Source organism: Mus caroli, unplaced genomic scaffold (genome assembly GCF_978045245.1).
Source record: "Mus caroli unplaced genomic scaffold, Mus_caroli_1 scaffold_7, whole genome shotgun sequence".
Taxonomy (NCBI): domain Eukaryota; kingdom Metazoa; phylum Chordata; class Mammalia; order Rodentia; family Muridae; genus Mus; species Mus caroli.
This window is the reverse complement of record NW_028227262.1, coordinates 55927140-55954311: the sequence shown is the minus strand read 5'-3', so window position 1 is coordinate 55954311 and position 27172 is coordinate 55927140. Positions and strand designations below refer to the sequence as shown.

Sequence of the window (27172 nt, the reverse complement as noted above, 5' to 3'; positions counted from 1 at the left end):
TCCTTCAACACCAAGGACAGCAGGTGGTTCAGAGGGTAAACAGCCAGTTCCATTTTTATGTTTGCGACAGAGATGACTTAAAAATGAAATCTTATGAATCTGAGACATCATGGCTTGTATGAATTCTATTATAGGTTACATCAGTAAGAAGTAAAGTCAATAGAGAGAGTTCCATGGTTTGTAAGGCCTGTCCTGACCCCACCCACAGGTGGTAAACCGAAAAAAAAAAAAAAAAAAAAGGGCAGTGCCTGAAGGAGCAAGGAATGAACCGATGGACAGAACTTAGGACCAATGAGTAAAGAAGTATTCCTTTCAACCCAATATGTTTTTCTTCTGATCATCTTGCGGGAGGGGATTTTCTAGAAGATCAGCATAATCCTAGCTAACTGTAGCTCACAAGGCTTTGGCCCCAGGGGACTACTGAGCCTTCATAGCATCAGGCTGAATTGAGAGCCCAGTGGTGATTTTTGTCTTAAAATTTCATCAGCATCCCTTAGCTCTTGATCAAAATCATCCAAACAGATTGCACATGAATGTTTGAGGGGAAAAGAAATCCTTTAAGACTTTTCTGAGGTGTTTTTGTTTTGTTTTGTTTTGTTTTGTTTTGTTTTTTTGTAAATTTCCTTTACAGCTTCGAGATTTCAAAGGATCTGGAAAGGAAACATCCACTTTACATCACAAAACACTCCATTTTGGGGAGAGATTGTTAAGGATGGTAAAGTCCTATGGTAACATTCAATGCATCCTAGAATCACCAGACATGTTGACAAGATGAAAAATCATACCAATTATTCTTTATATCTGGAAGAGGAGATGACTGGAATATAGCTACTACCGGACAACAGAATAGTCAAATATGAAATTTAAATATTATAGCAAGTGAGCATTCATTTCTTTTGCTCAATATCATGGCCTTAGGAATATTCTTATTTACCACCAGCTAATTAGTGAGTCAATAATCCTTAAGAATGCAGACACAGACTGTCTTTCTCCATCAACCAGGGGCCCAAGGGATTTTCATGTCTTGTCTCCTTTCCCAATTTATCCCTGCAAATCAATTCTGAGTGACTGTTTTGGAACAGGTGTGCTTTTATTCTACAGAGATGTTTTGATAATAATCTATGTTTGTAAAACAAAGAAAGAAAGAAACAAACAAACAAAACAGGTTTTAGACCTTACATCCTAGCTTTATAAGCAATTTTAGACTTCTCCTGGATACTGTAATAAAACTCAGCTCATGTCTCCCAGTAAAGAGCAAACGACTCTTTTATGCATCTCTTCAGTGAATAAATTGGTCTTTAAGATGTATGACGTTTACATGCTCTGACCTTACTATTCTGGGGGGAAGCACATTAGATAAATAGATAAGAAAAGGCCAAGGACCATAGCAAAGAGTAACAGAGCATGAAAGTCTACAAGAGGACAACCTAATTAGCGTGGCATCTTAAATAATGTTAGCTGCAGGCTTTGCATGAACTGAATAGCTTCAAAAACAAAAGGACTGGAAGTTAAGAGATGATAATGGTCACTTAGAAACCATTAGAGAAGATGACAAGTGTGACAGAGTGCCTTGAACACCATCCCCGACAGAAGCCAGGGGAAGGCAGAGCACACATTCTTTGATTGCCAAATTAAAGCCAACAAGCAAATCCCAGATGGTTCTTTATGATACAAGCCTCGAGAGGGACAGGCCACTGTGCTGGGGAATGATGTCCTGCTCTGTACAAAAACGTAGAACGTGGGTACTGAGAACATTGATGTCAGTTGAGGACGTTTAAGCAGCATTCAGATTCTAGAGGGATTTTCCTCTGGAATATTAAAGTGGAGAATACTCAGCTCTCCTGGTGTTAACATGGCTGCATCCAGAGCTGAAAGAATTCTTCTGGAGGCCATGAACCTTAAGCCTTGCTTTCACTGATCCTTGGGAGTCATTGACATGACTCGCACAGCCTGGGAGAATGAGAAGACAGGCTACCTCCTGCTGAATCTTATCAGCTCAGCTTAAAGAATAGAATGCTTTAAAAAGAAGTTGAACCTCTCTACTTTCAAGCAAGTGCCTTAAATCACAGTGAAGGAGTATACAAGCAGTGGGGTTCTAGGCAACCGACTCTAAGGACTTTAGTTTGTCAAGCTTTTGCAAGTTAAACAGGAGACTGTTATTAGAGTCCTGGGTTCCTCTTCCCTATCTAAAGCATACATCACCCACATCCAAACAAAATATTACTTGAGACTCTACTGAATTCAACTCCCTCCCACCAGCAAGGGGCTTGGCATTCATTATTACATTAAATCCCCCTAAGAACAGCATGACATAGGCCCAAGAAGGTGAAACAAACCACCCAGTGTTTCACAGCTATGAAAGAAACAGAGAGATCTCCTTCATGTTCCCCATCTCAGTTGTGAACAAGCAAGTAGGCAGAGAGATATTGGCCAGTATTTCATATTGACGATTGTTATTGCTCGAAGGTGAATTGTCCCACAGGTTCAAACTAGTTAGCAGATGTGGGGTGGGAGTTATAACTAGTGGAGATAGGTCATTGGGGGTTGCCTTTGAGGGTTGGTCCTGCTGGGTTTTAGCTCTGTCTCTCTCCTTCCTGACCTGCAAGATTTGAACAGCTGTGCCCCAAAACCCCTGACCCACAGACCATGCTGTACCAGGTGCCAAACCTTCCCTGCGGTGCCAAACCAGTATCCCCTGAAATGGAAATTCAAAATATACAACCTTTTCCCTAAGTCATCTCTGTTATGTACTCTATGTGATAGGAAAGAATCTCCAATGTAAACTTAGCTTCGGTTGCCATCAGGTAACAACAGCTCATCCCACGCACGCTAAGCTACGCCTTTGTAAGTGGTAAAGGATGACCATAGGGCCAGCAGCCAGATACAGAGGTTTACTCTGTATTAGATGTCTGCCGCCTATCACCATATGAGACTCAGCCTCACAACTGCACCAACACTGTGTTGACTAGGTCATTTGTCCAAGGCCACCCAGCCTGCCTGGTGAAGATTCCTCCCGGTTTGTAAAATGAGAACAGTGCAGAGACACAAGAGAATATGCTGGTGTCAGGCCCCGGGGCTGGACAGAAGGAAGCAGATGGGAGAGAAGCGTTGCTCACCTGACTCCATGCGCCAGCCTTCCATCTGGGGCACCGTCCTCCTCGGCACCTTCTGTGCCCATGTGGCTTAGGAAGGTGCTTACAGTTATCACTCTCTAAATGGCTTCCATCTTTTGCCAAGCAGTAAACATTTCGATGTTTATGCCCTCGACCACAAGAGACAGAACACTGCAATATAAAGCAATGGCAAGGTTGTTGTTGTTTTGTTTTGTTTTTTTTTAAATCACAGTGACTTTGATTTTTAAAAAAAGGAAGAAAGAAAATGTGTAATGTGACGATAAGATCAAGTCTAATGAGAGTTCAGAGTTACCATTACCCGCTTTTTGCCAGTGCCATTCTGGAGAATAGCTAAAAACCTCACAGGGAAGGAAGGTGGCAATAGAATAAAAAAGCCCATGCATTGAAGCACGATGGCAGCACCCTGTGTGGCGTGCTGCTTTATTGAGATGCACGGGAAGATCCTGACAATTTCATCTGAAAACTGCCTCTTGATTCTGAAATTACTATGGCCTTTTTACTGAGGGAAATCCTGCTGCAAACCAGTAAAAACACATCTTCAATGAACTATCTCCTTCCTGAAAGGGCATTTTCATATGACTGTGCTCAACTTTTTCAAGATCGTATTTAAGGAAACTCTCCATCTCTCTCTTTAAGGAAAAAAGTTCTCATTTTCCCAGCCCATTGGAAAGAGGTGAAAGAGGCAAGGAAAAAAAAACCCTGAAAAGGTTAGCTGGTAGGTGAGTCTGTGCCAACTTCAGGGGGGAGGCATTACCTTTCAACTTTGATCTGTGGGTTCACTGGACTGTTTTAAATGTGACCCTGTCTGACCACATCTAGGAAACTTGACTTTGATTTCAGATTAGGTTTCTCAGAAAGGTTTAGGAATCAAAGTGCCCACGGAGCCTGGACAAGAATTTGATGTGACAGCTTCTTGTAGAACAGGCAAGAGGCTGGCCCCAACGGACGCACTGAGACATTCAACATCCAAGGCTTCGTTAGCAATTATGAGTCTTTACTCAGCCATCATAAACTGATGGCTCAGATCTTTAAAGACATTTTATTTCCCAATATAAATTGTCTTGCTTTTTAGAGGGGGAGTAAATTTAAGAATGGAGAATAAAAGGCAAAGTCTTAATGAAAATAGATTTCACATTACATTTCTCTTGATTTCATGTTTCTTATCCCCACCCCCTCCAATAACTTTTGTTATTTTTTGGTTTAAATTACCAAAGTGCCCTTTTATGCCTAATAGACAAACAACTCCATGTAAAACAAGGAGCCTAATACTAGTGTTATCATTATTACCAGAAATCCTCAAAATTATGCCATTCATAAATGTGCCAAAATGTTTTTCTGTTAAAAAGCAAACCATTATAAAATTTTCAACCAGAGTTGGTAGAGAATTTAAAATATGGATGTTAGTACATTTGGCTTTAACTTTTTACTTTAAGATGTGAAATATTCATGAATATATGATTTGGAGTAGCCATTATGAAAATCTTAATATTTTACAATTTGGAAAGAGGAAGCCTAGTTGGAATGTCTGTTCTAAACAAAAACTGCAACAATTAACCTACAATGTTTGGGTATATGCAGAGTACTTAATATAATTTTCAAAGGCTTTTTGCAATAAAGTTCTTAGAATTCCAGTCTCTGAGAACAGCTAATGACTTGCACAAAGATAATCTCTATTGTAAGTGATTAATTAATCATTTTAAAAACGTTACTTCAGTAAGAAACTATGAAGTCATAATTACAATTTGGGATAAGTTCATTTGCTTAATGAACCGAACATCTATTGTGTACATGCCATGTGATAGGAATTATATGACACATGGGAGACACAGTGATAACAAAATTGACATAGTCCTTGACCTCAGGGGGCATAAAGACCAGTTATGGAAATTAATATTGCTCAAGTGATGACAAAAGTAAATATTGCATATGAGTATTCACTGAGTTGAATTCTAAGAAACAAATAGCTGGAGTGATTCAAAGAGGGCTCCCTGAAGTGTTCCACTCAGCCACACCAGGCAAGCTTGAAGGTCATAAATATGAGACTGAATTATATTTGGCACATTATGGGAAATCTTAGAGGAGACTTAATTTGGGACAAGGAATCGTCTAATTTTTGTTTTGAAAATTCTACTTTGACTACGGAGCCAAGTACCAGATATGAATACAGGGTCACTGGAAATGAAAGAAACCACAAAGAAAGCCACCATACTTGTGTTGGCAAGAGCCACTGTGGCGGCAGTGGCTTGGATGAATATATAGAACAGAGGTTCTTAACACGTAGGTTGTGATCTTTTTGTGGGTCGAGACCCTTTCACACATATCATACATTTACATTATGATTCATAGCAGTAGCAAAATTATAGTTATGAAGTAGCAACCAAAATGATTTTATGGTTGGGGTCATCACAACATGAGGACCTGTATGAAAGAGTCACAGCATTAGGAAGGTGGTGAACCACTGGGATAGACGGTTTGGGTGGAGAAAGTTGGTAGGTTAAGATTGTACCTTTTTGGAAAAAAATAAAAATGATAGTACCTTATGGGTTAGCTGTAGCATGAAGGGAAGAGGGCAAAAGATGAGAATCAGATTTCTGGTTTGGGCAGCTGAACAGATAATGATAATAATTATTTCAATTTTAAAGATGGTACCCATTGTCAGGAAAAATACCACTGGGAGTCAAGGGTGTTTTTATTTGTAGGAAATGGGTCTGACAGAAAGCATATGAATAGTAGGTGGTAACCTTTGCTTGACTAGAGTTTAAAAACAATCTCGTTTTTTAATGCTCATCAAATAAACATGGGTGAACTTAGTGCAAACACATCCTTAGAAATAGTCATTTCAGTGTGCACACTGTAAACAAGCTATGCCCCAATGTGAAGCGGGCAAAGAGAGTTCATGAGAGTTAATAATCTGCCAGGCTCATCAGAAGACAGGGTCTAAACGTTGGTAATGATCTATAGAGTCAGAATTAGGAAAGCCTCAATGTTCTCACATTCACTATGTGCCAGACACTTCCCTAAGAGGTTATCATCCTTAAAGCTTGTCTAGTTCAGCTATCGCAACCTCCCAATACACTTTGATACTAGAGATAGGTGCTGTTACTGGAGATAAGTCGTGCTATCTGTAAAACAGTGCAACCACAAAGCCTTGAACTGTGTTTCACACACGCTGCTCCAATACAAGCAAGATATACTTCTACTGGGAACAATGACAGTGCAGTGAAAAAAAAAAGTAATCAAGAATTTTGCTGTCAGTGACTCATGCGAGGTTTGCCACTAACGTCATTGCCAATGAGCCAGTGATGAACAAACTAAGTTCTAAATACGACGCCTTCAACATATAGATTAGCTGCCCCCCTTCATCTCCATGCGCATTTGCTTTGGATGGGATTTGAATAGAAGTGGTGAAAGAAAAAAAATTGCTACTTTAGCACGATTCACCACACATGTTAGTTGTCTGGGATTATTAAGATCTCAAAGTGATTTGGAAATCCTCACGAAATCTCATTTGACAGCAAAACACTCTTCATTCAATGTTTTCTAAATTACCATTGAAGAAAATTAGCTGTTGGTAAAAATACTCAAATCTACCAGGCTCACTAATGGGTCTAGTGTGACTTCGTAAAGGAGCTGTCACTGTGATAATCAAATAAACACAGGTTCCAGCTCTTACATTCTGAGGAAAAATTCTGTCTGATCATTTCGTCTTTTCTAGGGCAAAAAATGACATTTACATCAACCTGCGTCACCAACACACGGTGTTTATACTTAGTATGTCATCTCGTGCTTGTTATTTATTGGCTATGGATCTCAAAGTTCTTGCTCCTGGGAACATTTAATTCCTTACATTTGCAGCCGAAATAGCCTCCTAGTTTGCCAGGAATACTGACTTTTTTTCTCTTGGGAAATGACTCAACATAGTTAGGAGACTGATTTTTCCTTGCTCCAACCCCCACCCCAAATTTAAGCAAGCCTCCAAACAGCATTATCATTGCTTGATACTTAGAAACACCAAGGTCAGCCAGTCGGAATGCCTGAGATTTCAAGCTTTTGTTTCTGTGAGGCCATTCAAAGGGCATGCTAGAAGCTGGGCTGTGGTCAGAAGTGCTGACGCTTTCCACTCACTAATGTCTAAAAATGTGAAATCCCTGCATTTCAACTCAGCTGGTGGGAAGGAAACTCAAGATGAAGGCAGTGTGCTCTTAGTTTCTCCCCAAAGGCTTAAGCTCTCTGGAGAAGTAGCTCTAGACGTGAGGATGGATGTGGTCTGGTGGCCCTGGTCTTGGAGGATCCTGGCATTTGTCTTTTCACTTGTGCTAAGGGTCATGTTTCCTTAGCCATCAAGAAGTCTGCAAACAACCCTGGTTTATATGTCTGATGGAGAAGGATTCAATAGCGAGAGGGAATGAGTTCTCTGGGCTGTGGCACTGCTGAGGATATGGACATCTCTATGATGATGGAGTTCTGTATGGACTTAGCAAGTGCATCACATGGAACTCAGAAGGAAGAAGAGGGGAATACGGAGGTAAGAAGAGGAGGGGGCAGGTGTGCTCATGAAATACGGCTAGTAGGAAGCATCTTGGTGGGACTTGAAGCTTCTAGCTCTGGAAGAATGTGGGCCAGGACTGGTCGAACTGTACCAGATGTCTGAAAGATGTGTGTTAGTGGGTGGTCTAAGATGACAGCCCTTGTCCAGTGTCTGCCTAGATGATGTGTAATCTCGACAGATGAGGTTGTGTTTATGTGAAATGTGTAGTGAGGAATCCTGATCAACTAGCATACACTTCTAAGCCCAGGATTGATTACTTGCAGGTAGAAAATAACAAGGATTGAAAGTCCAAGAGAATGTCATGTACTGGGGCCTATTAGCAAAAAAGAGAGATTCTTCTAAATGAATCTGGCAGTCAGATGGCTAACATCATACTGAGGTAGGTGGATGGAGCTCTATTTAGACACTGTATTTATTACTTCTCAAAGTCTTTCTCTTTTGATTCTACAGAATTTGCAAATGATACCTAAATCATTAATTTCAAACAAGAAGCTTTTCTGGATTCTTCTTTCATTTTGCCTTTAACAAAATAAAGTTAAATGTCACCCGGAAAGTATGCCATCAGAGAGGATGCAAGGCCATTTGCAAGGCTCAGGCCTGTCTTTGCCAATACAGGGACACATGAAATGAACAGGGCACAAGTGTCACAACACTCGGGAAGGCAAAAGGACCATGAAAAACAATGTAAATACAAGGCTATAGACCTGGGGTTCCAGTTTAAAATACTGATGAATGGTAGGCCTAGAGAACCACGTGGATGATGGAAAAAGACAGTAGATGTAGCTCCAGTTAGCATATATTTATTTATTTCTCTGTACACTATAGCTAGTCAAAACATACGTATGAAACAAACACACATAAGCTACAGCCATCATAGAATAGCACCATAAACTACATACTATATAAAGAAAGAGCCCCTCAGAATCTCTCAGTTCTAGTGCTGAACTAATCTGACCAAAGTGAAGATTCAAAAGAGGCTACCCAAAGAGGAACTTTGACCATAATGACTAACCACTAGATTAGGCATCTCTTAATTAATTGTTAATATGAACCAGGCACTGGACTAAAATACATTAGCATTTCTCCTTTAATCCCAAAGAAACAGTGGCTCACGTATTATTAGGGGCCCTTTACATAAAGGAAAGAGCTGAGGGCCTAAGAGTGACATTACTTACCCAGGGTCACAAAACTGGGAAGCAGCAGAGTTAGGTTTTAAGTACATCTCCATGATCAGCATGTTAATCCTTAGACTAGATAAAGAGCTGGGTAAGCTGGGTAATATTCAGTCTACCTTCCTATGAGAATACCTAGAAGCAAGGGTCACAGAGAAATGCCTTCCAAGACTCTTTCAGAGTCCTCATCTCATTCAGCCTCCTAAAAGGAAGAGTGGCTGGGCAGTGCTAATAGTTCTGATATCAATGCCTTTTTACAGCCTCTTCTACACTTTGGAAAGGGAAGGCATTGTAAAGAATAGATACAATCACATAAATAAAAGCCCACATTGCTGAAAACATACCCTGCTTCTCTCTTTGTCATTTTTGAGGTATATTAACCCTTAGGTGCCTGCCTAATGCCCTGCAGTGAATTATCATTTCTGTTGACTGATGAATGGATCTTGGCACAGTTATGAATGGAAGGCTGCAGGCTATGAGTTATAGGTCAATTTCTCAAATAATTGAATTGTGAGCCATCACAAAGATTATCTAGTCCACCTATTAATTTCAGGCTCAAGGCTTGAGAAGACACTAGATGACACGGTTAAAGTCATGCAGAAAGAAAGGCACACATATAGTTTTGAGCACCAGAAGAGGAAATCATGTGGCGCCAGTCACACTGAAGGTTCTAAGGATTCTGCATGCTGTCCAGACCCATGGTTAACCAGGCATCCACTCTTGGCTTTACCAGTTGGACATGTTATCTACAGCTAGCCTAATGGGCAGAAAAGAGTGAATTCAAGCAGATATTATGCTCTTATGACTTTGAGGGACTTCCAGTAAGAGAGAGCCCATGAAGCCAGTAAAGAGAGTCCAAGAGGCAGCTGTTTATGGAAGGTAAAAAAAGGAACAGCTGTTTGTAAGTGATTCACCTTGCTCCAACATGCTACTGGGGGTTTGAATCATAACTGCTATCTTAACACTGAGCTGTTGGGGGACGCATAACTTCTCTTGGCTTAGATTTGTTCTCTGTTAAGATGAGACAATCGGAGCAATGCAGTTATGTGGCAACTAAAGGAGATATGCATACAAAACTTCATATTTTGGGCAGACAACATAAAAAATAACATGGATATTCTATCACCACAAGGGTTTTCTATCCAATGGCATCTTCTAGTATATCTCCAAATAGGCCAACAAAGAGGTAGCTTTTTTTTTTTTTTTTTTTTTTGTGGCTTTTTCGAGACAGGGATTCTCTGTATAGCTCTGGCTGTCCTGGAACTCACTCTGTAGACCTGGCTGGCCTCAAACTCAGAAATTTAAAAAAATATATATTTGTCAACTTAGAGACCCTACAATGAAAATTCTAGGAAATGCTGACTGGTGAAGATGGGACTTTGGCAAAGTTCCAGTTGGGTGACAGCACGTGCCAGTGAAGCACTTTCTTTTCTAAAGAGTGCAGAGAAATCTGCAGAGCAGACATGCTGAAGACACCTTTGCTAATACTCTTTGCTCTTCTCTATGCTATCCCCTATTTAATACGGACTCTTTTCACCAAAGTAAGAAAAGATGGGCACCATACTTGAGTGCCATGCGTCTTTTCTGCTCAACACTCTTGCTTATCCTTTCCACCTCTGTCAACACGTCTGTTCTTCCCTGGGCTCTCAGATGTGGCTACTTCAAGTTTCCTAGGTACATTAGCATCAGTAACAACTACCACTAAATACATATTCACCCCCTTCTGTGCTCTGCTCACATGCAAGTGGTCACTTCCCTTGGTCAAGAACCAAACTACGGAACAGGAAACGTGAGAATTTCAATAGGAAGTAAGGGCTGTGATTTCAGGGTGTAAAGTCAGTGTCAATGAGCTTGCTTGATGGCTATTTATGTCTAGGACCACCCTGGTATTTATTAGTATGAAAAGGATCCCAGAAAGCCTGAGGTTGCCAGGCAACCACACAGCAGAAAGCTGATATGGTGGTCACAATCATCCCAGCTGGATAGGGCACTGGGCCATATATCTGTTCTTAGCCTCATCCTACCCCATTGCTCTGAGCATGCTAAATGCTAAAAGATCTAAGGAAAAGAACTATGATTCATATGTCAACTATTGGGCTATACTTCAAAACATTTGTCAGTATTGAAATCAAGGGCTAGTGCCTTTGACTCAACAAGCTCCTCAAGAATTAGGAGGCACAGGGCTCTCTAGCTTCCCCTCTCTCACCTTCCCTCACAGTGTAAATCGTTCATAATTAGATAGAAACATGTATTTTAGCACTAATAACACCAGTACATGAACTCAGACAATCTGTGAAAATCCAAACTGCTATCCATTTGATTCTGCAAGAATGTGATTGTTACAGTTTTTCTCCTCATCAAGAGAGACACAAAACCCATGAAAATCTGCAAATTTGGTATCTGATGAATTCCATGCTGGCTAAATACTGCTTATGCAGTATGAGGCATATCTTATCACCAGGCCTGATTCTCCTTAATGTACCCTGTGACTGCCCAAGGCCACTGCCCAGGTCTGTAGCTTGTCTATCCTTCTAAAGGCTACCCAGTAGGCTATTTATAAACTGTTCGTGTTTTTCAGGAAAGGCATGAGAATGGTGTAAGGGCCTACGCTGCCTGCCATAAAAGTGTTTATGTAAGCAGCTGGAAGAAGAAGAGGGTTGTGGGTAAGACACAGGCTCCAAAATCCTTAATCTTCATGTTTCAAAGGTAAGTAAAGAAGCGTCTGAGAAATGGACTAGGGAAATGGCTCAGTAGTTAAAACACTTGTGTTACAAACGTGAGAATTGGTATTTGAATGTCTAGCAAGCATGTAAATGCTAGTTGGGTCTAGTGGCACACCTGCAATTCTAGAGCTCAGAAAGGGGAGACATAGGGTCCCTAGGGCAAGCTGGCTAGCCAATACTTGCTGTATTGGAAAATTCTGAGTTCAGCTGAGATACCCTCAACTCAGTAAAGCAGGTACAGGACAATGGTAGAAGACTGTGCAGGAACATGTGCCTTTACACATACCCACACATATTTAAATTTGCACACCCATGCTCCTGTGTGCCACACACACACACACATGCCTGGAAGGAGGAACAATAGGAACTGATGGGCAAGCTCTAAGGTTGGTGGGAGCGGTCACCAAAATTTCTTGAAACTCGAAAGTGGACTGTGATCAAAGGTCTGGGCTGGAGGCATCAAGGCAATCTGGAGATGTTTGTCAGTTAGCAGATGTCAAGTCCTGGCAGTCCAACTTGGAGTGACCTATGTTAGTATCCAAGGTCTGGGAAGCTTCAGTCACAACTAGGAATGCTTTTGTAGGAAAGCAATTCATCAATTTGTCTCTAGACTCTAGTGTGTGCCTGCTGAACTGCATCCCTCTCAGGCCAAGTACCAATGAGTCATCTAAAAGACATAGAAGCTGTGTGCCTTTCCTCTTCTCCTCCAATCCACACCGCTTTCTTGGTCTGTCTAGCCCTTTCTCCATAACCTTGGTGTAATGGGAGCATCTTTATTTATACAAAGCAGCTTCAAAATAGAGCTCACTGGTGACCCCCAATATCCCTGGACTCTGAGTCCACAAATGCAACGAACCTTGAATCAAAAATATATGGAGGGAAAAAAAATCACACATGCATATAACATATAGAGACTTTTTTCTTATTGTTCTCTAAACAACACAGAAATATTTGTAGAGCATTTACATTGATTTATAGTATTGAGGAAGACATGGATAGGTTGTATAAAAATGCTACACTATTTTTTAACCGAAAAGCTGAACTTCTCCATCTACAGAGTCTGAAGGTTCCAGCAAGGGGGGGGATGTCCTGGAACCCCCGCACAACCCCAAGATATTAAGGGAGAACTGAAAAATCCCCTACGCTGTAGGAAATAGTTTAGGTAAGCAAGTGGCATTTGGGTTCTAATACTAATCCAGTATGCATAAATATTTGAGCCTGTTTTCAGAGATCCATGTCTGAACAGATGCGCAAAAGGTCATTGAATCAGATGCTCACCCAAGTCCACATCACTCTGCTGAGAGATCTAACTGCCCTCCATCCCTCTCAACATGTTGCATTCAAATCCTTCATCTCTTTTTTTAAACTTCTCCTTCTGCCCACATTTCAGTTTTTAAAAAAAGATTAAAAATTGCCACCGAGAAGGGATGAGAGGAGAAGAAATGAAAACAGACATGTACACAGAATTAATGGTGTGACTAAGAGAAGGACTAGAATTATGTTTAATGGTTTTGTCATGTTTTACAAATTTAAATTATTCCTGTACTGCTCTAAGATTTACAGAAGAGGGTATCCAGAGACCAATGAAGAAGAATATGGTTTGGTAAGTGCCATGTTTCCCTCTGTTGTCTAACTAAAGACTGCCAAGATCTACTTGTATTTGTGATGTGAAATTACAGCCAGTGTGCATCTCAGATGACTAGGTTCCCAACAGAAGTTCTCCTTTCTCTCCACACATCTGTTCCTCCTATAGGCTGTTCTATTTTAAACAATAGGAATGCCATCCTTCCGTTTTCCTAGTCCATAAAACCTGGAGTCATTGGACTCCATTATTTCCGTTGTATCCTATATCCAATCTCAGCTAATCCTTTAGCTCTACCTCAAGAATTTCTCAGGAACCCTCTGGGCCTCATCGTCTTCCCTGTGAGCACAGTTCTCCAACCCACTGCTGCCCTCATTGTAATGATCACAATGTCTTCCTAGAAAAGGGGGTACCCCTGCTTCCTTCCCTGAATTCAGAAGTCAGAGTCACTCTTTCAAAATAAACTCTGTTCCTGTTCAACCCACCCCATCCCATCCTAGGGGCTTCTCTCTCTCTCTCTCTCTCTCTCTCTCTCTCTCTCTCTCTCTCTCTCTCTAATCTAGCCTCTCTGCCAACACTACAACTTGTCTCCATATCTCTCATTCCCTCTGTAATGCCTGTCTCCTGTCTCCTCCTCCTCTATTTCAGTTCCTCCTGCCTTTCAGGATCACTAAATGCAGCACGCTCCTGCCTCCAGAAACATCCTGTTTCTGGATGCTGTTTGGTTTTCTTTTGTATGTCCCTTATCTTTGTTCAAATGAAGATGGTTAGAGACTTCCTCAAATCTCCTTCAAACCCATGTTTCCATTCACTCTTCCGTGGGAAGCCCTATTTCTCCCCGTGAATCTAGTTTTATCTATACAGTTTTATCACCTTCTATCAAAATCTCTACTCCCTTCTTTATTTTGTTGTTATTGATAGCTTCCCTTACTCCCAAGAATACACAGTTCATATGCTTTGAGAAAGAGAGAGAGAGAGAGAGAGAGAGAGAGAGAGAGAGAGAGAGAGAGAGAGAGAGTCTCTACAAAGAATGGGCATGCATGTGTACTCTATTCAATCCCTATAGACTAAAAACACAACTGATGCATGGAAAACATACAAGTAATTATATAACACACCAATGAGTACATGCTATAGTACTGTTATACCCATTTATCCCACAAGAACAGTGAAGTAACAAGTCCACATTTTCCACAATGCTCATCTTATTTGAAGGACAAAGAAATAACAGTATTTCTCTCTAATCTCCTGTGTCCATTAACCCCAACTGACCCCCAATTAACCTTGTACTTTAATGCTAATTCACAATTATATAGCTGGATACTGTATAAGAGAACTATAAGGATGTTTATCTGAGGTTGAAACATCAAACAAATTGTAAAAGGCAGAAACTAGAAACCCAGAATGCTATGCTACCCCCAAATGCTAGGTAGACATGGAAAGGTCAGCTCTAGCTGGTTGTGGTGGCACATGCCTATGATCCCAGCATTCAGGAAGCCCAGACAAGATGAACATTGTGAATTCAAGGCCAGCCTGAGCTACATAATGAGACCCTGTATCAAACAATAACAATGATAATCAAGAAGAAAGACAGAAAGACAGAACGGAAGAAAGGAAGGAGAGAGAGAAAGAAGGAAGGAGGAAAAGAACTAAGAAAGAGTTCATCTCTAACTGCTGATGGCTGATCATCATGCATGCTCAGTGTTCCATAACTTCTACTCAGAAATGCCACTTTAGGTTGACTTTTGTTTTCCAGGTAGAAACGTATATAATGTAAAGATATGTAATAAGCAAGAGGCCGCGGGTGGAGTTTCTTTGGCAGAGAACTTTCCTAGTATGTATGAAATCCCATGCTTGATACACAGCATCACATAAAAGCATGCTGGTAACGAGACTTTTGGTATAGTGAGAACTCAAGGTTTGCCTGGGATATGTAAAACTGCCTCCATAAGGAGGAGGAGGGAAAGAAGGGAGAGGAGGTTGAGGAGGACGAGAAGGAAGGAAGCCAGCCTATCAGGCAAGAAAGTCTATCAGGGTCAGGTAATTTCTATTTCCATTCTGACTAAAATCCTATGTGAAAAAATCTGCAAACTCCCATACAGATCCCAAGACAGCATGTCCCTGTTTAACAATGACCTTTTAAAAAGCACCTTTTCATTATAAACAGAAATAGGCTTACAGAAGACTAGGAAGCCAATAGGGAGCCCAAGATTTTATAACTCAATTGTGTGGTGTGAATCTACGGTTTGTGTCTACCAGCTCCTGATAAGCCACCACTAGTGTGCCTATCTATTTGGCAAAGTCCTACCTCTCCAGATGTTAAGATTGGGCCAATTCCAGAAAGAACAGGCCTTCTTAGTTCACTGGACAGACATTGGAAACTCCACCCTACAGGTGCTGCCCACAGCCAGGGGAAAACCAAGCCATTTCACACTCAGTGCTCAAAGAGTGCTGAGTGAACAATTCAATTTCCAAGGTGCCTAGATAGCTTTATCAAACTGAGTGCAGTGTAAAAAAAAAAATCCAGTTCAGATGATGCAAATGTTCAGATCCTCCAACTCGTGATAAGTATGAAGAAATGTAGATCCTGGCTAAAACACTCTTGGGGAACAACCAGATTTCAAGGACCCAGCCTTAAGGAATTTTCAAAAACAGAGGAAGGGCAGAACCATTTCATCTGAGCAACTGGTGGTGTGCTAATGAAACTTTCAGAAGACTGGAGTCAGCTCTAAAGCTTGAAGCTTTGGACTCTATCGGATATGCATCCAAAGCTTTCTGACACATGAAATTGAAAAAAAAAAAACTCCTTAACTTTCTGATGCCTCAGTTTCCCTACCTGCACAATGGACATAACGAATGCATTCTGCAGGATTACATGAAGATTATCAGTAGTGTGTATAACACACATGATCTGGATCATGGCTCATAGCACAGGACAAAAAACTTGGGTGTCTTAGCTATTCTTTCTCCATCCCGGTCAAAAACACCTAGCCAACTATAGATGGGCACTTAGTGTGTCAAGTACAGAAGTGTAAGGCAGTCAATGACATACCAACTGAAGACTGTTCAGGACTGTACTGAGGCAAGCTTGTAGTTTTTAGGGAAAATCTGCACATGTTATATTTCTAACCTAGAATTATTGGCAAGGTTATATGTATTCAAAGGTCAAAATTCTAATGTTTAAAAAAATTATTGATTGATTGATTGATTGATTGATTGACTAATTGATTGATTTGAGACATGATCACATGAATTCATCCCCTAGACTGGCCTTTAACTTCCTACGTAGCTGAGGATAACCTTAAGCCCTTGACCCTCCTGTGTCTACTTCATGACTGTTGAGATTATAAGAATGTGCCACTCTGGCCAGTTCATGTATATTAGGATTGGAGCGCAGGGCTCTATACACGCTAAGCATTTTACCCACTGATCTGCCTTAGCTTTAATTTAAAGAGCTTTTGAAATAGTTAGTCCATTGATAACTTAAGATTCAATTTAATTATAGAAAACAGTACACATTATCTCATGGAGAGCCAAGTACGAATGTCACTTTCAGCAAGGTTTTCTGTAGTCTTCCATCATTGACTTTAAACTTGGGGGTTTGAGGGGGTGTATTGCTTCACTACATGCTAAATGCTAAGTCCCACTATGAGATTTTTTTGGCTAATGGCAGGCTCTTGGGTTTATTTCATTTGCTTTCCCTACCAACAGAGTATTCTAGCGTCACAGCTATGGCACCCTTGGGTAGGGTTTTCATACACAGACTTTGTGACCCATGTAGCTGAGAACAGAGGTGAATTGTGGCTCAGCACAAAAGTACAAACTAACTTAAACATAGGGGAATGTGTGTGTGTGTGTGTGTGTGTGTGTGTGAGAGAGAGAGAGAGAGAGAGAGAGAGAGAGAGAGAGAGAGAAATAAAAAGAGATATTATTTTCATGAAGATTTATTTTTAGATGTTTGCTTATGTGTATGTATGTTTATGTAAATGTGTGCCACCTGTTTGCAGGTGACCATGGAGATGAGATGGGAGTTGGATCTCCCAAGGCTGGAGTTACAGGAAGTTACATGATTTGGGTGCTGGGAACCAAACTCAGGTTCTCTGAAAACAGCAAGTGCTCTTAACCACAGAGCCATTGCTCCACCCCCTCCGATATTTTTGTAATGCGTTTGTACAATTATTAAGTATGAACTATGTAGTTAACAATCTGAGAGTCTAGAGTTTTGGTCATGCTTATGAGTTTATTAAAAGAGAAGAAATAAGATTGATTTTTTTCCCTTTTGAATCCAAGAAGTGTATCATCTACAAAGTTCTCTGCCTGTATGATCTCAGACCGTCCATTCTGAATATTTGTTAGTATCTGTGGTGTAGGGCCTGGGACTGGTAGATAGATATACAATTTGCCATCTGCTAATGCAGTGATGATTTGCAAAGAGAGAAAAAAAAATTGGTCTGGAGGAGTGGAACTCAGAAACTTTCTTTCCCAGAAATTTGTGTACAGGAGGGCCTAATCAATACATCTTGAAGGGCAGGTTCTATGAATAGTTTCCTCCAATGGGTTAAAAAAATTCAGCAGAGAAAGAACCAGCCTCCCAAGGTCACAAATTAGTGAAAAATATGCAAAACAACCCTTCTCTTCCCAGAAAAAAGAAAGAGAATAATTGTGTAACCTCAAAGACTTTCCTGACCTAAAAGTAAAGATTTGGTATCAAATATATTTCGGAAATGTTGAGGGTCACCGACCCTATGTTCATAAAAATACGAAAAGCCAAATTCTGCAGGGAGAAATCAATAAACTTAAAGGGCATCTTGTTTTGTCATCCTCACCCAGCCTGTTATTTGGTGATGTCTGAAGACATTTTCTATTATCACAGTGTATGGGTATGCTGTAGGCACGGGGTAGGTATTAGGTGAGGAAGCTGGGAAGCATTCTACAATGCCCAGAAGGATGCTAAGAAGAATGGTGTTCAATGGTCTCAAGTGTCACATTTCAGAAGGTGTGATTCATGCTTGTTTATGATATAGAGATTGTACTACAATCTTAGTTCCTAATCAGAATTGTGCTCCCCATTTCCCATACAAATGCTCACCAGAATTCATTTTACTTCTGAATGAATTTCTCAAACAGAACCAACCTATTCAAACGTGACACTAGGGCCCACCTGTTGCTAGGGGCTGTTGGACTCTTACACCGGGGGCAGAGTTCTACCATTGATGAAACATCTCATTAAGGAGAATCAAATAGGAACTCTATCCAATGTACTAAGATGTGGAGCACTATTCCTATCTACGACATCACTATTTTGTTTATAGAGGTCACCACTCAAGCCAGAATGTGCTTGGACATTTATCTCTCCATACCTGGTGGTGTCAGTACACATTTTCACTACCCCACCCCCACCAAGTGCTCCCCGCCTCTGGGGTAAGCGACACTCCTTGTTGGTTTGCGAATTCACAGTCTGGCTAGACAATCTACTTTCTGGAGCTGTCTGCTTTCAGCTTATCTTTGTAGACCTCGCTGGGAGTTGACAGATACGGAAGGCGTTCTAGGATCTCAGAATTGTATTTAACAGCATTGTCAACGGGAATGACTCTGCTTTAACTAGACCTTTCAACTTTAGCATCTTTTGGGGCACTGGGTGAGGTAAAATTCTGTTGGGCTATCCTGTCTTTGCTGGATGACTAATAGCGTTCCCCTTTTAACTGTCTGATGCCTGGAGAACGGCCACTCCCACCTCCACTCCAGGAAGTCACTACCGGAAGTATCTCCAGACTGATTAAAGGTTCATTAAGGGATTAAAAATCGCCCACAAATGAGAAACACTAATTTATCCTAAGGTTCCAGGAAAGTCCTTCAGGTTCCCAGAACTGGCTGGATTTGAATGGATGTTGAGGGGTCAGGGAACACAACCTTGTTGACAAATGGATGGGGTAGGCTTATGTGGATTTCACTTCAGCAAAGTTAGGGACTTGGGTTAATAAGTGTAGGAGCCCTGCTCTATGAAGAGTGTGCCATGTGGGACATGAAGTCCTTTACATCACATTTCACAGGATTTCAATCACAGCAACAAGCTCTAGGGGACAGTGCTCCTCCCTAACATCAGCTGGTCACTGGCCACCTAAGGGGTTCTTAGATAGGTCAGAGCTGATTCAGAGACAACCAGGAAGAAGGGAGCGTGGCTTCATCAGTGGCTTGCATACAGAACTGCAGAAATAGGTAAGCTGGCTGGGTGAGGGCTTTTAACTAAGTTCAAAGAAAACAAACAGCACACAGTTTTGGAAAAAAAGTCTTTTGTTTTCCAAGTTTAGACTTTGGGTAGGGATGGATTAAAGGCAGGGCAGTGTTATTGATTAGAATTTGCGAGCAGGGACTGAATTGAAAGAAAGCTGGGATTTCCTTGGGGAAGAGAGGCATAAAAGGCACAATTTTCAGATACCCAGAGTCCTTTTATTTCAATTACACAGGGCAGGGGGAACCATGCAGGCAGAGAGAGAATAGGAAAGAGAAAACTAAGTAAGATAGGTAGGTTCTATCTTGGGTGGGAGAGGGCAACACCCCCTATTGCTGTCATTACAGGGCCAAAGTAGGATTAGAAACAGCTCCCTAAAGCTTATCCAAAATTTCAGAGGCTTGAAATAAACCCAGATCTACTCTTTTTTCCCCTGTGAAGGAAAACGCAATCTGAACATGTTTATTTAAATAAAAATGACGTATTTTGTAAAATTTCAAATATACATAAAAATTGCATCATCCTGGTTACCTCCTCATCTAGAGTGCCTCAACCACCAATATTAACACTCCCTAGTCTTTTCATTTAGAGCCTCCCAACTTCCAGTGTCAGCTTCCCCTTGCCTAGACACAGGCTAGGATCATTTCGTCTTTTCCTGATCAATCAAGATATCAGGTCATTTGTGAATGACTGGGGGTTTTGACTCTTTTTGATTTGATTTACTTATTTAGGTCTGAGATGGTTTTGAAATGGCTTAGGGGGAAATTACTTAAATCTTGTTCTTAAGCTTAGGTTACCTGAGAAGGAGTGTAAGACTGGTAAGTACTTCGTGATCATAGTCTACCTTCAGAAAGAGAATGGGTAGCTTCATGGGTCAATTTGCAGGGAATACTTTTGCATGTATTTCAATCATGTGTGTGTGTGTGTGTGTGTGCGCACGCGCTCGTGCACATGTGGGTGGGGTGGGGTTGGGTGGCGGCAGAAGGGGAGGGGTGGTTCTTCAGTTTGAGGCAAGACTGAATGGACCCACCCAGGTTTTCTTAACTCTGCAGAGGATGATGGGGTTTGCAAAGGCCCGAGGACAAAAATGAAGGTGAAGAAGGAGAGGTCACCACAGCTCTGGAGTCTTCTGAAGTGTCTTTGAAATGGATTCCTGCAAAGCTAATCTGCTCAGTGTCGCCTACTGGGTTCAGTGACTATGAAAAGCTGTCTCCCTAAAGCTTTCCCTTCAGAGAGACAATGGTCTCTTGGAATTCCAGATTCTACAAGGTGGCTACCTGGTGCTCTCCATTTTCACCCTCTCCTTAAAGGCATGAATCCAGTCTTGGCCTTCCAACCCACAGCATATGTAAACATCTCTCTCCTTAAGTGAACTTACTGCCACTATGAACTTGAACTCTGAGACGAAGGAGAGGAGTTTGTTTTAACAGCTGCTTTTACAATGAAACGCTGGAGTTAGTCCCTCCCAGGACAGCTGGTTCTGATAGTCTGCTTTTATACTATCCTGCTTTTCTCTCATGCCCAGCTGTGGCCCGCTGACATTTTGTAAAACAAAGCACAAAACACTAGAAGGGCAAGAGAATGCTATTTGTTGGGGGATATTCTACACAGGGACCTCTCAGTGCTGACACAGGAGTTGTCTTCAAGTTTACTTTGTTAAATTTGGTTTTTGGCTAGTTTATAACTATGTTTGTTACTATAATGGTTAAATATATACTGCTGCCAGGTTGTCCATCTGGTAGTCACTGCTACAGAAAGTTGTGTAAAATTTAGGGTGACTATGGTTAATAGGTTTATAAATTAAGACCTTTAGAAATGTAACTTCTTACCCCTTATTTATATTTTTAGTGTTTAGGGTTTTGTTCTGAGTGGTATGGGGACAGAGTTTCAAGTCTGGTCCCTGCTAGTGATCCCTTACCACTGAGCTATATATACCGCTTACTGCTTTTTAACCTTTTGAAAAAAGCTTTTGGGGCAGGGTGTGGGAAAGCTGCCCAGGCTGATTTATTTGGTAGACCAGGCCAAGGCTTGGGATTCTACTTCCTCAAACGGCCTGGTTGCTGGGATTACAGGTCTGTGCCACCAGGTCCACTTTATGTGTTTAGTGTTGGTAACATGATACGAGTGACTTCCACATTGGAAAACAGGAGTACAGAATATTTCCTTCACTTCAGGATGTTGTCAGGCTTGGATCAAGGCATGAAGTCTTTCACAGAGGAGCTGTGGGATGCAGATCTAGACAGGAATGGTGGATGTGTGTTATCTTCTTCACTCCCAACGGCACATGTTTATTTTAGCTGCCAATTTCTATTTTATAAACATCTAGGAAGGGAAGTTTTGGTTTTAAAGCTGTTCACAACAATAATCCCACTTCAAGGGAACTGTAAGGCGCAGAGAAGACAGTGCTCGTTCCACACATTCCAGGTCTTTTTTATTGGCCTCTATTAAATAACAAGGGGAAATGTGCCCTCAGATCACAACTTCCCCAGGACGAGCCTCTGTGTCCCAGCAAGGAGGAGGCAGAGAGCCCAGTCCTCCATTGGCTGTGGGCCTCAGACCAATCAACCACATTTGGGATAAAATGCGTGTAGATTCTAGGACAGGGATTTAAAAATAAACAAATAAATGAACAAATAAAAACATTTTTAAAAAAAAGTTTCTGTTCCCACGTGTTGGGCGTCTATTTAAAAATGATTGGACAACTTCACATGTACTCAGATTGGTGACTTTTATTTATTGAGTGAACATCATCAGGACCAGTGAGGCTGTGGGTCTAGTAGCAGATCGTCCTTTTGAGTTTTAACTGGTGGAGCTGCCAGCAAAAGGTGTGCCTGGTCTTTGATTATGTGAGTTTGGCTTTCTCCATTTCCTGCTAAAATTTCCCTTTGTCATTTGCAGTGCACAGCTCTGATTTGCTCCTTGCTGTGTCTGTTGTACCTATAACAGGACCCAGCCCATAGTAGGCACCTTGGAAGTATTTGCTGGGAAATGGATGGCTTTTATTTGGAAGGAAACAAGGTCAAGTTTCTTACTCCTTTACATTCTCCTCTAAGACAAACCTTCCGGATAAGCCCTTGCTAATGTCCAGGACACCCCCCCCCCCCCCAGCCAATTACTCTTGGGTGCAACCCCTGCTGCCCTCTCCACATTCCAGGGTTTTCATCCCTTTCCTCAATAGAGGGACAACTCCTGAGTCAGGCAGAGGGAGTAGTCTCCCCTGGGACCTCAACCTCCCATCTTCAGTCCTACATACATAAAGCAGAAGTCTGTTAAGCCACTCTGAACCAGCTGACAAAAGATGTGATGAAATAGCTCGAAGAAGACATGATGTAGGCATACAGTCACCATAAACAAAACAAATTTAGCCGGTTGTCTTCTCTTCAATAAGTAGATGCAGACATGTACTCTGATGGCCCTAAACACCCCTGACAGGGATGTTTTATAAACAGTCTTAATCTATATTGGATTTAGTGAATATGTGATTTCATATGTCATGGTATTTTGATAAGAAAAAAAATGTAGCCATCTCAGATTGAGCAAGACAATCAGAAGTTCAAGGCCAACCTTGACAATAGCAAGATGTTGCCTCAAAACAAAATAGGTAGTGTGAATATTTCATTTTTAAAAGTGCTAAAGCAATATGCTTATTTTAGTAAACATATCTTATTTTTAAATTTTTATATTTAATTATACCTTTTTTTTCCAAACTTGAGATCTTATGTGATCACCCAATTCTGGCCAAACATGTTTCTTTAACATGACAGAGAGGGCTGTCTTGGCAATGCCTGCCTACCCTAAGGCAGTTACATGGCCTTTCTGTAACTGCTGGTTATGAGAAATTGCCAATAGCACCAATAATTTAGGATTTTCTCTTGTTGGGCTCAAATGTACAATGTCAGAGTCAGCTCAGTATTGTTCAGGTTGGATGATAATTTGAATTTTAGGAATTTCCTACCAAAAGTCTCATAATTCATTGAACATAACCTGCTTTATGCCTCTCAAAATGGGATTCATAGTGTAGGCACATGACAGGAGAGGTCTCGCCACTAAAGCAGATGATAGCAGCATGCAATGTGGTGTAACAGCGCTCCCCCTCACAGGATAGCAAAAGGGCTGCCATCAACAGACTGCTTAGTAAGGTGAGCTATGGTTATCATCACCTACTTTGCAATGCTATTTCATGGCCCATCTTTATAAACCTCTATCTCATACAAGGATCTCCTCTCTCTTATCTTGGATGTGTCGCGTGTAAGAACTACATACAGAAGGATGAAATGGGGGGGTGGGGTATGGCATTATCACCTGGATATACACTTTTGCAAAGGGAAGGCTGTCTTGGAACTTCCACCTTCATTGCTATTATATTTATCTTTCTTTAGTAATAAATACTTTCTGAAGCAGATTGAAGGTAAGCAAACAAAAGAAGTGCCAAAACGGAAGCCTTCTGCAGCTGTCTGGGCAGAGACCCAGATGTAATCCTGTGTGTACACATTAGTGGTTTGTCTCAGAGTCATCTCTTCTAGTCATTTTTTTTTTTTGTCTTCTGGGTATGTTATACCATTATTTTCAAATTCAGTAAACAGAGCATTCCAATTTCATAGTTGTAACTCAATAAATAAAGACAACATTGTTAGAAAAGAGAGAGCTACCGAACACAGTGTTAGGCCTCACAAATTTTTGTTTATCAAACTCATCATCACTTCTGATTCGGAATTCTCTTAAGGTAACTTTTCAAAATGCACACTTTAGCCTAGTCAACGACATGAAGTTTAATACACGGCTGCTCAGAATTTAGGAGTGGGCAACAGGACAGAGTTTACAAAATTAATATATATATGTATATTTTTAATCAAAAGAAACATACATTCATTTCTAATTCATGTAGCCTATTTGCCTCCATAGTCAGCTCACACATACTAGTTTTTAAACATTGCTTATGAAATTAAATAACATGAAAAAATAAATATACTTTATTATATAAACACATAGAAGTCTGTACCACTCAAAATATTCAGAAATATGTAGATGTGGCTGCTTAAAACTATTTTTAGCAATATGGTTGTGATATTTATAATCTCTTGTTTTTTCTAGTGATATAATGAGGTTGTGAAACACTGATGTCAAATATCTTCTCTTCCTACCTATAGGAACTGCACATTGTGATATGAAAATGAGGTAGACTTAAGTTTGCCAGGCTGAAAGAAGAGCATAGCTCCCTTGCAAGCTCATAAACTCTCATCCCTCAGGTCCGTAAGCACAGGCCTCGGAGGCTAAGAGACTGCTTATCGGGTTGTCATGGAAGCACCCAAACAAGCAGTTTCTGCAAAGAAAAACCATCTCCAGGATGATCAGCAAACAGAAATACGGGGCACTGCAAAAATTAAATGTCACCAAACGGTCCTGCGGATGTGGCATCGATATCGACAGCACTGTCTTCTTCTAAATGGATTAGCTCAGTCTAGAATGATCCTGACTTGTAAGACATTTCTGACTTCACCTTGACAACAAAGAGTTCTCTTTCCAGTTTGTCCCATTTGTCATGGGATAAGTACATTTGCTACCCAGCGTGCCCTAGGACTGGCTCAATAGTTCAACAGAGCTGAAGAACACTTTTTCCCAAATAAACACCAAGAATCCAAGGACATTATTTTTAAACCTCCAGAAAAGACATTTTTCAGGATATTTTTCTCAATCATTTTTTTTTCTTTTTGTTTTCGGTTTTTTTGAGACAAGGGTGTTACTTTGTAGCTCTGGCTGGCTGGGAACTTACTATGGTCTCAAATTAGAGGTGATACCCCTGACAGAGACATGGCAGCCAGTGTAATAAGCACGACTCATAGATCTGAGCCAGAACCTGTGGTCTTTCTGAAAGGGTCGTTTGAATCTTAAATTCAAAGAAGCTTCATTATAAAGACTCTGAAAGTTGTAGCAACAATGACCTGGGGTTTCTTTCTCAAATACTGCTCCTGCACAGGCAGCGCTGACGTCAGCTGTCTCCATTTGACCTTGGCTCTGTCACAGAGCAGTAGTTACTTTGTGATAAGGCAGTGTCTATGTGTGGGAGTCCCTGGGAGCAAAAGCAACCTGCTGAAGGAGTCATTACCACCCTGGCCTCTTGTCAATCTAAGTTGCTTTCTCTTGGAAGCAAGACCTTAGCACCTCAAAACCTCAAAAGCCTTTTTTTTTTCTTTTGCAGTCTTGTTAACTTCACTGTAGTTACAATGGTAAAGCACCATAAAAAAGGACTTTATGGCTAGAAACAGGATTCACTGAGGTATGCCAAAATGTAAATTCTTAAGACATTATACCAGAGCATCCAAGTAAATAAAAATAAAATCAGAATCCTACAGTAAGAGTCTGAATGATTGTGCTCTCACATGTACATAAAACTAATATATTTACATTATCTATCTACTTAAACAAAGGGCTTTTGATTTAATTCTTCAAAAAAAAAATCACAGTTTAAAAGCCTTGTAAAAGTGGCCTCTCTCTTAAGACAGTAGAATTGGAATCAAAGTCAAACAAACAGTTAGCTTTATGAGATTACATAGGCAGTGAAGCTAGCTTTAAAATCCATAATCTGTATAGGCCAAAGCAAAGAAATTTTAATCTCCTTTCTTCCTCTCATAGTTTAGTTGGCTGTATGCAGTCCCAAGAAGAACAGCAATATTAAATAGACTCTTCAGTTCAAACAATAAGCAGCTTATACTTAAAATTTTAAGCTATTAAATTATCAATAGGAGATATACTGGGAGAATGCAAAGAAGATAAGAGAAACCAGCATATATATGTATGTATGTATGTATGTATGTATGTATGTATGTATGTACATACACACAGACCCTCACACACATATATGTGTGTATTCATATATATGTATATGTGTATATATACATATATACACATATACAAAAAATATAACCCCAATGTTATATTTTATAACTCGCTATGAATATATTTTTCCACTTTCCTAAACAATTTATTTTAGAAAAATATGGGATAATCTAAGGATTAAAATCTAGAAAAGGGAAACACAGATTTCTTTTCTTCATCAAACCACAAGACTATGTAATAAGGAGGCTTGTAAGGTTCTCACAGGGGCCTAACCAGTGACATTAGAACTAGTGACATACTACCATCGAGAGTGTGAATGGACTTGGAAGAATTAGCTCTGGCTAAGCGAGCATGCCACAGGCTCGAGAAGTAACATGTCATGGACAGTAAGTAGTATGTGGCAGTGACAGAGAAGTTGGGGCTTTCAAAGGACAATCTGCCTGTCTTAAGTTTATCTCAAGCTCCTTCAAAGCATATACCTGGAAAAGGTTCCAGTGTTGTAGACAAAATATCCTTAGAGAACCATACATGGGACATTGTAACTTTTCTTAAACTCTGGAATAAAATCCCACAGCCCAGCTAAGGAGCACAGTCTAGCTCTTGCTCCCACTTCTAGCTCAGTCGAATACAGAGCCTTGCAACTAGGTTATAACCAATCCCCGCAGATGCAGCCACAGATGCTGAAAGCCCTGACTTGGAGAAGCATCAATGGGTGCCACTCACCCTACTTCAGTTAATCTGCTCTTTATCTGGCACTAGGAATGAGTAAGAGCTTCCCAGGACCCCACTGAATAAAAAGGGCTTCTGGAAATAACTTTATAGAATGGCTGATTTCATCTTCCCTGCAATTAATGTGCTTATAGAATATTTACTGTACTTAGACACATCAGACCTACCTGATCCATAATTTTTGCCGCCGCTTACCCAAGGTATTGTGCTGACATGGTTA

General features: G+C 40.7%; 1 protein-coding gene and 1 long non-coding RNA gene across 7 annotated transcripts in view; one reads left to right on the top strand and one right to left on the bottom strand.

Annotated features, from left to right (window-relative positions):
- Nucleotides 1-25078, top strand: part of LOC115031310 (uncharacterized) — a 28770-nt gene extending 3692 nt beyond the window's left edge. The window contains exons 2-5 of one of the 3 annotated variants that reach the window (XR_015047590.1): nucleotides 11434-11561; nucleotides 13134-13181; nucleotides 20442-20658; nucleotides 24537-25078. This is a non-coding gene — a long non-coding RNA (uncharacterized LOC115031310). Of the gene's footprint in view, nucleotides 1-7945; nucleotides 8063-11433; nucleotides 11562-13133; nucleotides 13182-20441; nucleotides 22015-24536 lie in introns of those variants that run through there. The other 2 variants (XR_003836930.2, XR_015047589.1) reach the window with 2 other exon arrangements.
- The window catches only part of Adamts9 (ADAM metallopeptidase with thrombospondin type 1 motif 9), a 171203-nt gene that overhangs the window by 47839 nt on the left and 96192 nt on the right, over nucleotides 1-27172 (bottom strand). For 3 of the 4 annotated variants that reach the window (XM_085840276.1, XM_085840279.1, XM_085840277.1), the window contains one exon: nucleotides 3117-3284. The exons of the other annotated variant lie outside the window; for it this stretch is intronic. In XM_085840276.1, the coding sequence (XP_085696402.1) occupies nucleotides 3117-3284 (168 nt within the window). The remainder of the gene's footprint in view (nucleotides 1-3116; nucleotides 3285-27172) is intronic. 4 annotated transcript variants of the gene reach the window in all.